Source organism: Salvelinus namaycush, chromosome 33, assembly GCF_016432855.1.
Source record: "Salvelinus namaycush isolate Seneca chromosome 33, SaNama_1.0, whole genome shotgun sequence".
In the NCBI taxonomy this organism is placed as follows: domain Eukaryota; kingdom Metazoa; phylum Chordata; class Actinopteri; order Salmoniformes; family Salmonidae; genus Salvelinus; species Salvelinus namaycush.
The window spans coordinates 16,763,656-16,782,012 of NC_052339.1; the positions used below are offsets into that span (position 1 = coordinate 16,763,656).

Sequence of the window (18,357 nt, forward strand, 5' to 3'; positions counted from 1 at the left end):
TAAAGTGTGGACATTAGAGTGTGGACATTAGAGTGTGGACTACAGGCTGCTTGCTTATTGCGGCACAATAACTCCTATAACTCCTAAACACTTCCAGAGTAACACTAGAGTGTATAACTAGACTGGAGGCTGTGCTGCTTATTGCTTATTGCAGGCACAAGGCCTCCTATGTTGCCCTGTGGTGATTAGCTCTTATTGTTATGCAACTCCTTAGCAGCATAAGCTTCTGGCATGGCTCCTTCCTTCCCTCCCTTCTTCCCTCGTTCCCTGTCTTTTTTTCTCTCTCTCTCTCTCTCCCTCTCTCCGCTCCCTCCCTGTCCAGCTCTAAGTCTATTTAAAATAGCAACAGGTTGAGTGAGCATGAGGCTAGGAGAGCTGCCAGGACTACAAACCCTGCGCCGGAGCACGGCCTGGGAGTAGAGGAATAAGAGGGGGAGAGTAGAGGAAGAGAGAGGGGGAGAGACGAAGGGTCTCTCTCCTCCACCAGCACACTCTCAAAATGCTGAGTGTTATGTACTTCCTCCGCTCTTTCTTCGAGGTAAGGGATCTTCGGTTTCTTTCTTTGACTCTCTGAGGTAAAGGGAGCACTGTTTTCCTTTTCTTTCTTTCTCGCTCTCTCTCTATTCCCTGTTTCTTTCTCTTACAGGAACTTTTGTTTTTGTCTCTTAGTTTGTTCCCACACTGGGAGAGAGAGGGAGTGGACTAGCTAGATTTACTGAGTGCTAATTTCACGTTTGTTGTCATGAGGTGGTTCTCTCTCATGCAGAACTCAATGGCAGACAGAAACTCCTACCTCTGCTGTTAACCGTCAGTAAGCCAGAACAAGATGTCAGTTGTCCTGTTATTGTGTTTGGTTGTTTGGAGTGTCAGGTGACATGGTCATTGCCAAGATTGAACCACACTGTATGCTCATTTCCCAGTATTGTAAACTTGCCTCTTCTGTGTGGAAAATGTCTTATTGATAGTCATGTGAGGGCAGTTTTTATCTGCCATTCAGATTGAAATGAGCACCTGGGTTTGCTTTGTAAATGTTTTCTCTTCGTGTTAGTGCTCCATAGTTCTTCTAGGTTTAAAAAAAAGTTTCTGTGATCTAACTGCTCAGATGTTGATGGATGGTTGGACCTGTACCATGATGCCTGTTGGATCCTGTCCCTATTCACACACACACACACACACACACACATACCACACCACACACAAACACACACACCACACAAACAATGGGGCGTACTGCTTTATTCAGGAGTGAAAAAAAAGCAGAGAGAGAGAGAGAGAGAGAGAGAGAGAGAGAGAGAGAGAGAGAGAGAGAGAGAGAGAGAGAGAGAGAGAGAGAGAGAGAGAGAGAGAGAGAGAGAGAGAGAGAGAGAGAGAGAGAGAGAGAGAGAGAGAGAGAGAGAGAGAGAGAGAGAGAGAGAGAGAGAGAGAGAGAGAGAGAGAGAGAGAGAGAGAGAGAGAGAGAGAGAGAGAGAGAGAGAGAGAGAGAGAGAGAGAGAGAGAGAGAGAGAGAGACTGATGTTCCCCCAGTAGCTGAAGCCTCAGCATGAGGCTGGTGGTAGAGTCAGGAAGAGGAGTCCACAGCAGGTAAAGACCAGGCTATTATCAGCTTTACCAGGAGGCTTTGAGGCCGGCTGGTTTCACCTGTTGCTGATTACAACACTTGTCCTGTTCTATCTCCTCCATGGAGACACTGAACTGGTCTGTTGTTTAGATCATTATGGGATTTAGCTCTCTGTGCCTGGGATGCATGGCAACCGGCCGATCAAATGTCAGAGGCAGGTGGAAACCAGCAGATCAAATGTCAGAGGCAGGTCCTTATGCAGGAAGCAGGAATTTGAAGTGTATCTAATTGGTTGAGTGGGGGGGCTCACTTTGATCATCGTAGTCCCGTGTGGCTCAGTTGGCTAAATGACTAAAAATGTCAACGGAATTGTGTGGCAAAAACCACTCATATCCAATCCCTCACATTCCTTAGTGGTGACAGACTGGAGAACACCAGCCATACTATAGGGATGTGACAAATGGAAGACATTTCTTAACATTTAAAAAAAAAAAATTGAGGGGGGGTGGGGGTTCTGTTAAAATGATAAGAAAAATGTATTAAGTTTCATGTGAGTTCACAATGCAGCTGCACTGCTGCCAGCAATGGTTTGGGTCTCACAGTGCGTCCCTTTCAGATGGTGAAGCATAGCACATGTACTCCCATTACTGTACCTCAATTCCACCTTACAAAGTTTGCATTCTCTTCTCATTTAACTTGTTAAAGTATTGCCATACAGGACTTGGCTGCTGTCGCTTGCCTTTCTCTGCCATTTTTCCAACTGTTAACGACAATGATTTAGTGGTGGAAAGTCGACTCCAAAAGAATTCCTGAGATTCAGTATTTTTGGAATGAGGAGACTGATTAGCTGCCATACTTCCGAGAACACAAACACTTGCATTTTTCATAGCGAGCTAGCGAGGGATGGAGAGAGAGGGGAGGGGCACAGTATAGGCAGGTCAGCCACCAGGCAGACAGAGTCAGGGTGTTTTCACATATAGTCCTCTTTAAAAGAACCAATGTCAGTCCTCTTTAAAGTGAGCTCTGGGGTAAAACATGCTAAAGAACTTTGTTCTCTTTGTATTCACACTGCCCTTGCATTTGAATGAGAAATCAACTCTTCTGTCAGTTCATGTAACCGATTTTGTGGTCCGAGTCCTTTTTGCATTCACATTGCTATATTTAGAAGAGAACCAAGATATTTTTCCAACATTCACTCAATGCACTCTAAGTTTTTACAAATACAGGACAAGCCATTCAATCAGAATGTGTTTTCAGACAGCTAGATATACCTACTTACATGTTGAAAGCTAATAGATTGCATTTAATTAAAGGATGAGAGATAATACTTGTAAACAGAAGATACTATTAACATGTAAATATTATTAGTAACAGAATAAATAGCAGAAGAAAGACTGTAGAACTGTAGATTAAATAATGCTGTAATTGAAAATTGTACACACAATGTAGGCTACTGGCCCTTTAAGAGCTAGAATAGATTTTAATTCTCACCAAATATGTTGGTGACTTCTCACACTATTCAAACCCCACAATCGAATAAACAGCTGATGAATCTCTCTTTGCCTATAGATTACATATTGCAAATAAAGAATCTGAACTAAAAACTGTATTTTGGAATTTCTGTGCATCCTTGACAATCAATAGTCAATCTCTTAAAACAGCACACATTTTTTTTCTGCGGGCTGCAGTTGCATGGAATAGAACCGTGGTGCGCATGTCTTGGTAATCTGAATCTCGCAATGTCGTGTCTTGCATGACTCACAAATTCACCAAAGTAGCCTAAAGTTCTTCCTCTCAGGTTTGATATAAATTACACAGCTTTGCCTAGGTCCAGTTGGGCTATAACACGGAAAACAATATGTTTAGGGGTTTTTCTTCATGTTAACGATCCTAATCTCATTTAAACGTTCACACCCATAACCCATACTGATGTCTCGTTGATGTTGAATGTTCTAGTGCCGTTGGTGAAAACTTGACAAATACCCTGGGAGTTTACCACAATATGATCTCAAGACACAAGCAGCGTTATTTACGGTGAAGTAAATCAATCTAAGAGGTAAACAAAGACATAGTCATCCAAATATCCTGGCTGTTCGTATAGAGGAGGCCTAGACAGTACAGTAGAAACACGTGTTTTAGTAGTGATTCAGTCCAGAGGTATGTAAGTGGACCTCAGAGTTGGATTCCAGTGTGTGATCCCACCCTCTGACTGGGTCCTCTCTATTGCTCGATCTCTATCTCTCTCTATATCACCATACTGCTACTAATACTGCTGCTGCTACCAGTTCTGTCCTCATCCATACTGCTACTAATAATGCTGCTGCTACCAGTTCTGTCCTCATCCATACTGCTACTAATACTGCTGCTGCTACCAGTTATGTCCTTATCCATACTGCTACTAATAATGCTGCTGCTACCAGTTCTGTCCTCATCCATACTGCTACTAATAATGCTGCTGCTACCAGTTCTGTCCTCATCCATACTGCTACTAATACTGCTGCTGCTACCAGTTCTGTCCTCATCCATACTGCTACTAATACTGCTGCTGCTACCAGTTCTGTCCTCATCCATACTGCTACTAATAATGCTGCTGCTACCAGTTCTGTCCTCATCCATACTGCTACTAATAATGCTGCTGCTACCAGTTCTGTCCTCATCCATACTGCTACTAATACTGCTGCTGCTACCAGTTCTGTCCTCATCCATACTGCTACTAATACTGCTGCTGCTACCAGTTCTGTCCTCATCCATACTGCTACTAATACTGCTGCTGCTACCAGTTCTGTCCTTATCCATACTGCTACTAATACTGCTGCTGCTACCAGTTCTGTCCTCATCCATACTGCTACTAATACTGCTGCTGCTACCAGTTCTGTCCTTATCCATACTGCTACTATTACTGCTGCTGCTACCAGTTCTGTCCTCATCCATACTGCTACTAATACTGCTGCTGCTACCAGTTCTGTCCTCATCCATACTGCTACTAATACTGCTGCTGCTACCAGTTCTGTCCTCATCCATACTGCTACTAATACTGCTGCTGCTACCAGTTCTGTCCTCATCCATACTGCTACTAATACTGCTGCTGCTACCAGTTCTGTCCTCATCCATACTGCTACTAATACTGCTGCTGCTACCAGTTCTGTCCTCATCCATACTGCTACTAATACTGCTGCTGCTACCAGTTCTGTCCTCATCCATACTGCTACTAATACTGCTGCTGCTACCAGTTCTGTCCTCATCCATACTGCTACTAATACTGCTGCTGCTACCAGTTCTGTCCTCATCCATACTGCTACTAATACTGCTGCTGCTACCAGTTCTGTCCTCATCCATACTGCTACTAATACTGCTGCTGCTACCAGTTCTGTCCTCATCCATACTGCTACTAATACTGCTGCTGCTACCAGTTCTGTCCTCATCCATACTGCTACTAATACTGCTGCTGCTACCAGTTCTGTCCTCATCCATACTGCTACTAATACTGCTGCTGCTACCAGTTCTGTCCTCATCCATACTGCTACTAATACTGCTGCTGCTACCAGTTCTGTCCTCATCCATACTGCTACTAATACTGCTGCTGCTACCAGTTCTGTCCTCATCCATACTGCTACTAATACTGCTGCTGCTACCAGTTCTGTCCTCATCCATACTGCTACTAATACTGCTGCTGCTACCAGTTCTGTCCTTATCCATACTGCTACTATTACTGCTGCTGCTACCAGTTCTGTCCTCATCCATACTGCTACTAATACTGCTGCTGCTACCAGTTCTGTCCTCATCCATACTGCTACTAATACTGCTGCTGCTACCAGTTCTGTCCTCATCCATACTGCTACTAATAATGCTGCTGCTACCAGTTCTGTCCTCATCCATACTGCTACTAATACTGCTGCTGCTACCAGTTCTGTCCTCATCCATACTGCTACTAATACTGCTGCTGCTACCAGTTCTGTCCTCATCCATACTGCTACTAATACTGCTGCTGCTACCAGTTCTGTCCTCATCCATACTGCTACTAATACTGCTGCTGCTACCAGTTCTGTCCTTATCCATACTGCTACTAATACTGCTGCTGCTACCAGTTCTGTCCTCATCCATACTGCTACTAATACTGCTGCTGTAGTTGTTGCTTCTACTGCTGCTACTAAAAATACAGATGTTTCTAGAGTGAAAAAAAACTGTGATTATTGTGTTGCAACTAGAATAGTTGTTGTGTGAGAGAATGTGTTTGGATTCGTTTTGGTCGTAATACGATGTGTCTACAGACGTTGCCAACCAAAGGGAAACTTGACCAATTATTGCATAATATGTTTTTTTTAGCCGCTAGGAAGAATGTTGTTTTCATCAGCTTGTCTGTGAACATTGAATCAGACACCAGTATCCATTGGGTACTAAAGGTTCTTGATGAGGACGTGGGTAGTTGCTCCACACTAACCCTGTGTGGAGGGCAATAAGACAGCAATAAGTTCAGCGGGGTAGCAAGGTTACTAACAAGGATATGACACTTCTGCAGCTGTTGTCAGGTGACTCGGCTGTCCCTGAAACAGGGACACTTTGTGTTTCTTCACTGCCCTTTGTACATTATATACTATTGCTATAACATTGACTTATCTTGGGCCCCACTGGTCCTGCCAGCGTTGTCCTATGGAGCACACTGTGTACTGACTAGGGGTTTACTCTGGTATCAGAGAGTAGTGGGGTATTGATCTAGACACAACACAGGTATCAGAGAGTGGTGTGATATTGATCTAGACACAACACAGGTATCAGAGAGTGGTGGGGTATTGATCTAGACACAACACAGGTATCAGAGAGTGGTGTGGTATTGATCTAGACACAACACAGGTATCAGAGAGTGGTGGGGTATTGATCTAGACACAACACAGGTATCAGAGAGTGGTGGGGTATTGATCTAGACACAACACAGGTATCAGAGAGTGGTGGGATATTGATCTAGACACAACACAGGTATCAGAGAGTGGTGGGGTATTGATCTAGACACAACACAGGTATCAGAGAGTGGTGTGGTATTGATCTAGACACAACACATGTATCAGAGAGTGGTGTGGTATTGATCTAGACACAACACATGTATCAGAGAGTGGTGGGATATTGATCTAGACAACACAGGTATCAGAGAGTGGTGTGGTATTGATCTAGACACAACACATGTATCAGAGAGTAGTGGGGTATTGATCTAGACAACACAGGTATCAGAGAGTGGTGTGGTATTGATCTAGACACAACACAGGTATCAGAGAGTGGTGTGGTATTGATCTAGACACAACACAGGTATCAGAGAGTGGTGTGGTATTGATCTAGACACAACACAGGTATCAGAGAGTGGTGGTTTATTGATCTAGACACAACACAGGTATCAGAGAGTGGTGGGGTATTGATCTAGACACAACACAGGTATCAGAGAGTGGTGGGGTATTGATCTAGACACAACACAGGTATCAGAGAGTGGTGTGGTATTGATCTAGACACAACACAGGTATCAGAGAGTGGTGTGGTATTGATCTAGACACAACACAGGTATCAGAGAGTGGTGTGGTATTGATCTAGACACAACACAGGTATCAGAGAGTGGTGTGGTATTGATCTAGACACAACACAGGTATCAGAGAGTGGTCGGATATTGATCTAGACACAACACAGGTATCAGAGAGTGGTGTGGTATTGATCTAGACACAACACAGGTATCAGAGAGTGGTGTGGTATTGATCTAGACACAACACAGGTATCAGAGAGTGGTGGGATATTGATCTAGACACAACACAGGTATCAGAGAGTGGTGGGGTATTGATCTAGACACAACACAGGTATCAGAGAGTGGTCGGATATTGATCTAGACACAACACAGGTATCAGAGAGTGGTGTGGTATTGATCTAGACACAACACAGGTATCAGAGAGTGGTGGGGTATTGATCTAGACACAACACAGGTATCAGAGAGTGGTGGGGTATTGATCTAGACACAACACAGGTATCAGAGAGTGGTGTGGTATTGATCTAGACACAACACAGGTATCAGAGAGTGGTGTGGTATTGATCTAGACACAACACAGGTATCAGAGAGTGGTGTGGTATTGATCTAGACACAACACAGGTATCAGAGAGTGGTGGGGTATTGATCTAGACACAACACAGGTATCAGAGAGTGGTGGGGTATTGATCTAGACACAACACCGTTATCAGAGAGTGGTGGGGTATTGATCTAGACACAACACAGGTATCAGAGAGTGGTGTGGTATTGATCTAGACAACACAGGTATCAGAGAGTGGTGTGGTATTGATCTAGACACAACACAGGTATCAGAGAGTGGTGGGGTATTGATCTAGACACAACACCGTTATCAGAGAGTGGTGGGGTATTGATCTAGACACAACACAGGTATCAGAGAGTGGTGTGGTATTGATCTAGACAACACAGGTATCAGAGAGTGGTGTGGTATTGATCTAGACACAACACAGGTATCAGAGAGTGGTGTGGTATTGATCTAGACACAACACAGGTATCAGAGAGTGGTGTGGTATTGATCTAGACACAACACAGGTATCAGAGAGTGGTGTGGTATTGATCTAGACACAACACAGGTATCAGAGAGTGGTGTGGTATTGATCTAGACACAACACAGGTATCAGAGAGTGGTGTGGTATTGATCTAGACACAACACAGGTATCAGAGAGTGGTGTGGTATTGATCTAGACACAACACATGTATCAGAGAGTGGTGGTTTATTGATCTAGACAACACAGGTATCAGAGAGTGGTGGTTTATTGATCTAGACACAACACAGGTATCAGAGAGTGGTGGGGTATTGATCTAGACACAACACAGGTATCAGAGAGTGATGGTTTATTGATCTAGACACAACACAGGTATCAGAGAGTGGTGGGGTATTGATCTAGACACAACACAGGTATCAGAGAGTGATGGTTTATTGATCTAGACACAACACAGGTATAAGAGAGTGGTGTGGTATTGATCTAGACACAACACAGGTATCAGAGAGTGGTGGGGTATTGATCTAGACACAACACAGGTATCAGAGAGTGGTGGGGTATTAATCTAGACACAACACAGGTATCAGAGAGTGATGGGGTATTGATCTAGACACAACACAGGTATCAGAGAGTGGTGGGGTATTGATCTAGACACAACACAGGTATCAGAGAGTGGTGTGGTATTGATCTAGACACAACACAGGTATCAGAGAGTGGTGGTTTATTGATCTAGACACAACACAGGTATCAGAGAGTGGTCGGATATTGATCTAGACACAACACAGGTATCAGAGAGTGGTGGGATATTGATCTAGACACAACACATGTATCAGAGAGTGGTGGGGTATTAATCTAGACACAACACAGGTATCAGAGAGTGGTGTGGTATTGATCTAGACACAACACAGGTATCAGAGAGTGATGGTTTATTGATCTAGACACAACACAGGTATCAGAGAGTGATGGTTTATTAATCTAGACAACACAGGTATCAGAGAGTGGTGGTTTATTGATCTAGACACAACACAGGTATCAGAGAGTGATGGGGTATTGATCTAGACACAACACAGGTATCAGAGAGTGGTGTGGTATTGATCTAGACACAACACAGGTATAAGAGAGTGGTGTGGTATTGATCTAGACACAACACAGGTATCAGAGAGTGGTGGTTTATTGATCTAGACACAACACAGGTATCAGAGAGTGATGGTTTATTAATCTAGACAACACAGGTATCAGAGAGTGGTGGTTTATTGATCTAGACAACACAGGTATCAGAGAGTGGTGGTTTATTGATCTAGACACAACACAGGTATCAGAGAGTGGTGGTTTATTGATCTCGACACAACACAGGTATCAGAGAGTGGTGGGATATTGATCTAGACACAACACAGGTATCAGAGAGTGGTGGGGTATTGATCTAGATACAACACAGGTATCAGAGAGTGGTGGTTTATTGATCTCGACACAACACAGGTATCAGAGAGTGGTGGTTTATTAATCTAGACAACACAGGTATCAGAGAGTAGTGGTTTATTGATCTCGACACAACACAGGTATCAGAGAGTGATGGTTTATTGATCTAGACACAACACAGGTATCAGAGAGTGGTGGTTTATTGATCTAGACACAACATTGGTATCAAAGTGAATGATGATGAGGTATAGGATGAGTTCCAACTTGTTCCTATTCCTGTCGGGGAGGAATTCACACAGTTTAATATCACTGGACTGGAGTTGCAGCCTTTTTTTCTTAAAAAAAAAAACGTTTTACCCCTTTTTCGTGATTTTCAATTGGTAGTTACAGTCTTGTCCCATCGCTGCAACTCCTGCGTGGACTCGGGAGAGGCAAAGGTTGAGAGCCGTGCGTCCTCCGAAACACGACCCTGTCAAGCCGCACTGCTTCTTGACACCCTGCTCATTAAACCCGGAAGCCAGCCGCACCAATGTGTCGGAGAAAACACCGTCCATCTGGCAACTGTGTCAGCGTGCATATGCACCCGGCCCGCCACAGGAGTCACTAGAGCGCGATGGGACATGGACATCCCGGCCGGCCAAACCCTCCCCTAACCCGGATGACACTGGGCCAATTGTGCACCGCCTCATGGGTCTTCCGTTTGCAGCCGGCTGTGACACAGCCTGGGATCGAACCCGGATCTGTAGTGACGCCTCTCTGCGATGCAGTGCCTTAGACCGCTGCGCCATTTTGGAGGCCCTGGAGTTTCAGTCTTAGTCAAGACCCAGCAAGGCCTGGTTTACATGACCTTGTCCTTGAAGTTCTATCTATGTGTGTGTGTGTGTGTGTGAGAAAGATGTGTTTGTCGAGAATGTCATATAGGTGGGCACTGGGTGCTGCACTGGGCATGCAGACTGGCAGTTAAAGGAGTGGCACTGTGACTGGCCAGGTTGGAAGCTGACTGACCCTGGCATTACTGTTGGCATTGTCCTCTCTCACATCCCACCCAGATAATGGAATGTCTACTCTCATTCACACACCACTTCTCCTCTTCACCCAAAAGTCACACTAGGTTGTCTTTAGGGAGTCATGCTTCATCTGGTCTGTCTGTCTTTAGGAGGACCATTTACCAGCAGGGTATGAACTTATAACCTCTGACCCCTGACTTTTGGAAGCTGACCCTAACTTCCATACACTATTGAATGAACGCTGGGAATTATTTTGACATGCAGAACACTCTTTAGTCAACCCAAATTGCACTGGTGTAAACATAAAGAATTGAACCTGGCATGTGAGTGTGGGATCCTGAGCCATTGTCAAGAGCAAAGCCCTCGGCCTAGAGAGAATATCCCAGTGTTTGTCAGTCAGGACTGGGGTGATGCTGATACTGAATGATGGTGACATGTTGGTGTGGGATAGATCATATGAGACTGAGCCGTGTGTTGGTCTTAGTGGTGTGGTATGTCTAGCTACAGGCTGTGTCTGTCTGTGTCGCTAAGCCCAGTTGGTGTCTATGTGTGAGAAATGGTTTTGAAAAAAGAAATCAGGCAGCCATGAGACCATGCAGAGCTAGAGGGCAGGGCTCTTAATGTAAAAATGGAAACAAGCGTTTAAGAGGTAATGGGACATAATAAGTGGACACTCCCTGGTATAGTGAAGGTTTGTGTTTCCCTACAGCTATGCTGCAAAGTTATTATTACACTGAACTGACTGACTAAACACTTTGAATGTGTGTGTATACTGGCTGTGTGTGCGTGTGTGTGTGCGTGCCTCCAGGGATACAGGGCAGGGTTCCCCCAGACTCACACTGGCCTGATAGACAGCTTGGTTGTCATGGCATCCATTCAACACAACATGTCACTCAATGACACAATGCAAAGCAGCTTTATTAAACAAAGGAGTTCCTTCCTTCTATGTCAAGGTTGTGTTATTATTAATGAAACAGACTGTGGAGTCTAGATCTACTCTGGGCCTTTGTGACTTCAAACCAACATGTTTAAGCCTCTATTGTTAACCAAGAGAAAACTAATTAAGATGGCTGTGGTATGAGAAAATCTCCCCCGGCCCCAGGCAGGGTGTCTCCGTGTAACCCACTCCATGGCTCTGAGCTGACCTGGGTTGACCTCTCTACACTTGGACGCTGTTCTGGGACCAGTGGGAGTCTGGGTCTGGGATGTCTACTCTTCGAGATATATGGCTCTGTCTCAATTGGCACCATATTCCCTATATACAGTAGTGCACTACTTTTAACCAGGGGCCATATGGCTCTGGTCAAAAGTAGTTCACTACATAGGGAATAGGGTGCCATTTTCGGACGCACACTTCATGTCTACCTACATCCTCCCAAAGGCCAGTGGTTTGGGCCTAGCTGGCTGGAGGCAATGAGTGGCACTGTGGGTTAGGTTAGGGTTTGGCTGGGGTAGGCTGTCATTATAAAGAAGAATTTGTTCTTAACTGACTAGCCTAGTTAAATAAAGGTTCAATTAAATAAATAAATAGAAATGAACCCTACTCCACAACTCTGTACTTCTGATACACCATAACCAGCTTTTCCAATCTGAACAGGTCCAGCTGTTCATCTAGTGTTTCACACTTTCTTTATCTGTTTGCTTTAAAGTAGGTACACATCCTCTCCTCGTTCCCCCTAATAGACCAACAGTGCTTTCAGGACCACTGTTAATACATTTAAAAGCCTGTAGATGTCGTTAGAATGGGGGTTTATTGCGTGGTCTCTGGACAGAAGTGTTATTTACAGTGCAGGGCTGCAGGCAAGGAGAGTAAGTGGGTTGGTTTTAGCCTTCTAGGGAGTATTAAAGAGATTTTCCGGAAGTTTTGTGCAATTTAGCCAGTGGTTTTGAAAGTAGTGCTCAAGAGCCAAAACGGGTCCCAGAAAATGTGTCGGAATTATGTACAACATTGTCACATCATTGTTCTCGAGCCTCTGTAGCGTGTGCCCAAAGAGAGTAAAAAACCTCTGTTGTGTAGATGTTGGGTTCACCCCGCAACCTCATTGAGCAATACTGGGCCGACCTGATCCCGCCTCCCACTTTAACCCCGCAACCTCATTGAGCAATACTGGGCCGACCTGATCCCGCCTCCCACTTTAACCTTGCAACCTCATTGAGCAATACTGGGCCGACCTGATCCCGCCTCCCACTTTAACCCCGCAACCTCATTGAGCAATACTGGGCCGACCTGATCCCGCCTCCCACTTTAACCTTGCAACCTCATTGGACGTCATTCCATCTGCCAGTCAACATTGTCCATCAGCTTTGGTTGTTGCAGGCCAGATTCCGACTTCCCGTAGTTGCGTTCATGTTCTCATCAGACTACTATGGCAAACGAGCAAGTGATTGTGATAATGTAATTTTACTCCTTGAATGTCGTCTATTGATTATATATAGCATTCACCTATGTGATGAATGATGATCACTGGCAGTCAACTGCAGTGTTGGATTGTTATTACCCCATATCATGGAATACTTGTGTGAATGTTTATAAGGACACACATTCACCCCATGACAGGAACGAGCACTCATCCCACTTGCTTCAGAGCACACATTCACCCCATGACAGGAACGAGCACTCATCCCACTTGCTTCAGAGCCCACATTCACCCCATGACAGGAACGAGCACTCATCCCACTTTCTTCAGAGCACACATTCACCCCATGACAGGAACGAGCACTCATCCCACTTGCTTCAGAGCCCACATTCACCCCATGACAGGAATGAGCACTCATCCCACTTGCTTCAGAGCCCACATTCACCCCATGACAGGAACGAGCACTAATCCCACTTGCTTCAGAGCACACATTCACCCCATGACAGGAACGAGCACTCATCCCACTTGCTTCAGAGCCCACATTCCCCCCATGACAGGAACGGGCACTCATCCCACTTGCTTCAGAGCCCACATTCACCCCATGACAGGAACGAGCACTCATCCCACTTGCTTCAGAGCCCACATTCACCCCATGACAGGAACGAGCACTCATCCCACTTGCTTCAGAGCCCACATTCACCCCATGACAGGAACGAGCACTCATCCCACTTTCTTCAGAGCACACATTCACCCCATGACAGGAACGAGCACTCATCCCACTTGCTTCAGAGCCCACATTCACCCCATGACAGGAATGAGCACTCATCCCACTTGCTTCAGAGCCCACATTCACCCCATGACAGGAACGAGCACTAATCCCACTTGCTTCAGAGCACACATTCACCCCATGACAGGAACGAGCACTCATCCCACTTGCTTCAGAGCCCACATTCCCCCCATGACAGGAACGGGCACTCATCCCACTTGCTTCAGAGCCCACATTCACCCCATGACAGGAACGAGCACTCATCCCACTTGCTTCAGAGCCCACATTCACCCCATGACAGGAACGAGCACTCATCCCACTTGCTTCAGAGCCCACATTCACCCCATGACAGGAACGAGCACTCATCCCACTTGCTTCAGAGCACACATTCACCCCATGACAGGAACGGGCACTCATCCCACTTGCTTCAGAACACACATTCACCCCATGACAGGAACAAGCACTCATCCCACTTGCTTCAGAGCACACATTCACCCCATGACAGGAACGAGCACTCATCCCACTTGCTTCAGAGCCCACATTCCCCCAATGACAGGAACGGGCACTCATCCCACTTGCTTCAGAGCCCACATTCACCCTATGACAGGAACGGACACTCATGCACTAAATGATGGCAGGTTAGAATGTAGGGATTTTGTGACTTTTTACGCTGGGAGAGGGCTGTAGATCGTTTATTATGTATGAGCCATACATTGACTCGTCAAGTCCAAAACGAGAGGTTCAATTATATTTATTTTTTCAATCCTCCGGAATACCTCTTTAAGGACTTGGCGCTACGGGGCTATGTCTCTGTACCTGCGTTTTCAGGTCATCTGCATGGTGTGTTCTTGGCACACACACACATGGTACTGATATGGGGGCATAGTCTAGATGTGGCACACACAATCAAAACAACACTCATGTTGGAAATGTCAGCTATGTTTGTGACCTATTAGCTGTGACAGTGACTGTGCCTAATAGTTCCTAACTGAAAACATGAACGTTAACATGCAGTGATGAGAGAGAGTATCAGACGTGTTGACCACAGTAACGAGGAAGGGTTCATTTGAGTTTTCTGATGTACAACTTCCCATGTTATTGATTGGGCAGAAGGAGGAATGTGTTTTTGGTATCTGAGACAGGCAACAGATGTCTCCCTCCCCTTCACCCGTCTGTCTCTGAGGAGCATACCTAAAAAACAGACAGTGATACCAGCGCCTTCTGTGCTGGGGCCTATGCCTGAGCTGAATTTTCCTCTTACTGAACAAGATGTATGGGACATGCACTTCTTTACTTCACTACACAAACATCCCTCAAACATCCTCAGGGACAGGGATTCTAGGGACATTCTGTGTTCTGAAGTTTGGCACCAGTAGATGTCTCCCATGTAATAGTACCAACTGGCTAAACATTCAACTGATTGTAATTAGGAAGAGGAATCTACTTGAAGCATTGTTGTGGTGCCGGGGCCCGGAGCCCGGGGATGTTTCTGGCTTGTTCAGTTGAACCATCTCATGTGATCTGGGAAATGGATAACTCCTCTGTGGATCTTCCTAAAGTGGTCTTACAAGGAAACACAGATAATGAAGTCTACAGGGAATCACTATGTCGTTATTCCCGGTTCCTTTTCCCACACAACGGAATGGCGATTAGTATTCTGAACCAGGCTCTCTGGGAACTGTTTTATTTCCTGTCTTTGTGCTGCGTTACCATGGTATTCCCAACTGTAGGGGAGAACAGTTGGTTTTACATAAAGAACTGAGTGTGGTGGTGGGGGGGTTGGTGCCATGTGTGTGCATACCTATGTGTATGTGTGTGTATGTCTCGTGTTTGTGTGTGTGTGTGTGTCATTGTTGTGTCACTCACGTTTACCTGTATGTGCACAATCTGTATGCATTCAGTCCATTCACATGTTGACACAGTGGAATGTGCCCTTATATAACCTAGTCCTCTGTGAACTCTCTACCACCCTGTGTTACTCCTCCTCTCCACTCTGGGTGTCTGGGTGGTACAGTATGAGGCTCCAGGAGGGGCACCAGGAGGACAGTGTACCCAGCCTAGGCCTCACCATGGGGGCTACTTACATAACTAGTCCTGCCTCATCATCTGGAGCTCTTTTTGAGGCTGCTGTTAGCCTGGGAACCCACATGGCTCCCCCTGGGACTACCGTGATCTATCCCTGGGTTTGGGTGTCACTATTGAATGTCCTGTGTTCTCCGTCGGTGCCATTGACCTGAGCCTGCTGGTTGTTCAGGACACAAAAGACCAATGAACGATTTCTTCACTCTGTCCCAAGTGTGATAAGTGGATTCCTTTAAAAGCACTGAGGTCTTGTTCTTGCTCTTTTCATGTTATTCAGAGGACAACAGCTTGTGCACAATCAAAGGCAGCGTTGCTATGTACCCTTTATTAACTTCTCTCATTATTCACACTTTAAGGGTTGGTTGGTGCCATTACTAAACATGGCATTTAGAACCTGACACACTCTACTAGACTAGATCACAGGTTCAGGTTGTATTATGTGGAGACTTGCATGTTGTCAGACTACATGTAAACTGGAGATTGACTCACATGTCCCCTGCTACTGTCATACAGTCATCTATCATGCAGTAGTGGTGGCTGCTCTCTCTAGTCCTCCCTCCATCTAGAAAGAGCATTACTGAAATGAGGACAGTGGAGAGAGATGCTGCAATGGGCCACATCCTATCTAACAGTATGCTTTCTGTCGTACAGTAAGGCGATGTAAACATGAGCCAATAAACAGAGATTGGCTCTGGGGCTCTGACCAATTAGCTTATCAGGACCCAACTGAAACCCAAAGGAAAAAGCCAGTATTCTCCATGGAGACGTTGAGCTGAAGGAATCAGTCAATTATCATGGTATTACAACTCAGATAGGGTATCAGACATGGGCCATCTTCTGACTGTAATCATATTTACTGTGAGTTGGTTCCTCTGAGGGAAAAATTCATTTGCTTTGTTAGCTGTTTTGGCTAGCTGCCCAGGCAGTGTGCTACGGGGGAATGAAGGACTGCCTTTGTTAACGGCTAGTTCTATTTCCACAGTTAGCCTCTCTATGGACAGCTAGCAAAGCAGCTAACTCAGTTTCCATTGGGATCTGTGGAAAGTTAGTGTAGCATATGAACCGGGGTGGATTAAATGCTAAATGTTGACCTTTGCACTGACACTGAGTCCTCTGAGTAACACTGGCGCGTTGACTGACATCACGCCTGCCCACGGGCCAATCAGAACTGTCCTTACTGGCTCTATTGTTCAGGGCCTGGTGGAGGTGGTGTGCGAGGACAAGACACAGCTGTAAACTTATTAGCATTGTCACTAACCTCCATTGGTGTAGGGGGAGACATTTTGGGTTTCCATTGCAGTGCCAGTAACCTCCCACTCCATTGGGACATGGAAACTCTGAGTGCATGGGGGCTTGAGGTGTTAGCTGGCTTACCAGTGGAACAACAGTGAGGGAGAGGAGGAAACACTGGGCATGCAAACAATGGAACCAGCAGATTATCATTCAAATAAACAAGTTTATTCATTTGTGTGTGTGCGTTTGTGTGTGTGTCATGCAAATGCACGTAGGCTAATGCATTTGTGTGGACAGTTCAACAATTCAGTGTTTACTGTATACACCAATCCCCTTCCTACCATTTCTCTTGTCCCTCTACTCTGACACGGTAATATATAAGTAACGCACAATACAGTTATTTCAGTTGCGTCTCTCGTCTTCTCCATGTGGGAATGCCTGTGTTAATATCTCACTGTGAACTCCCTACCACACTGTATGGGCATCCCAAATGGCACACTATTCCCTACATGTAGACACACTATTCCCTACATGTAGACACAATATTCCCTACATATATAGGCACACTATTCCCTACATATAGACACACTATTCCTTACATATAGACACAATATTCCCTACATATAGACACAATATTCCCTACATATATAGGCACACTATTCCCTACATATAGACACACTATTCCTTACATATAGACACAATATTCACTACGTGTAGACACAATATTCCCTACATATATAGGCACAATATTCCCTACATGTAGACACAATATTCCCTACATATAGACACAATATTCCCTACATATATAGGCACACTATTCCCTACATATAGACACACTATTCCTTACATATAGACACAATATTCCCTACATATAGACACACTATTCCTTACATATAGACACAATATTCCCTACATATAGACACAATATTCCCTACATATATAGGCACACTATTCCCTACATATAGACACACTATTCCTTACATATAGACACAATATTCCCTACATATAGACACAATATTCCCTACATATATAGGCACACTATTCCCTACATATAGACACACTATTCCTTACATATAGACACAATATTCACTACGTGTAGACACAATATTCCCTACATATATAGGCACAATATTCCCTACATGTAGACACAATATTCCCTACATGTAGACACAATATTCCCTACATATATAGGCACACTATTCCGTACATATAGACACACACACTATTCCCTACATATAGACACAATATTCCCTACATATATAGGCACACTATTCCCTACATATAGACACACTATTCCTTACATATAGACACAATATTCCCTACGTGTAGACACTATTCCCTACATATAGACACAATATTCCCTACATGTAGACACAATATTCCCTACATGTAGACACAATATTCCCTACATATATAGGCACAATA

General features: G+C 44.9%; 1 protein-coding gene across 1 annotated transcript; it reads right to left on the minus strand.

Moving 5' to 3' along the window:
• Window positions 1-3,368: 3,368 nt before the first annotated feature.
• On the minus strand, window positions 3,369-5,659 carry LOC120027674 (serine-rich adhesin for platelets-like). Its single transcript, XM_038972669.1, has 2 exons — window positions 3,841-5,659; window positions 3,369-3,397 (listed from the first exon to the last, which is right to left on the minus strand). The coding sequence occupies exons 1-2, from the start codon at window positions 5,657-5,659 to the stop codon at window positions 3,369-3,371; spliced, it is 1,848 nt and encodes a 615-aa protein (XP_038828597.1).
• Window positions 5,660-18,357: the final 12,698 nt, after the last annotated feature.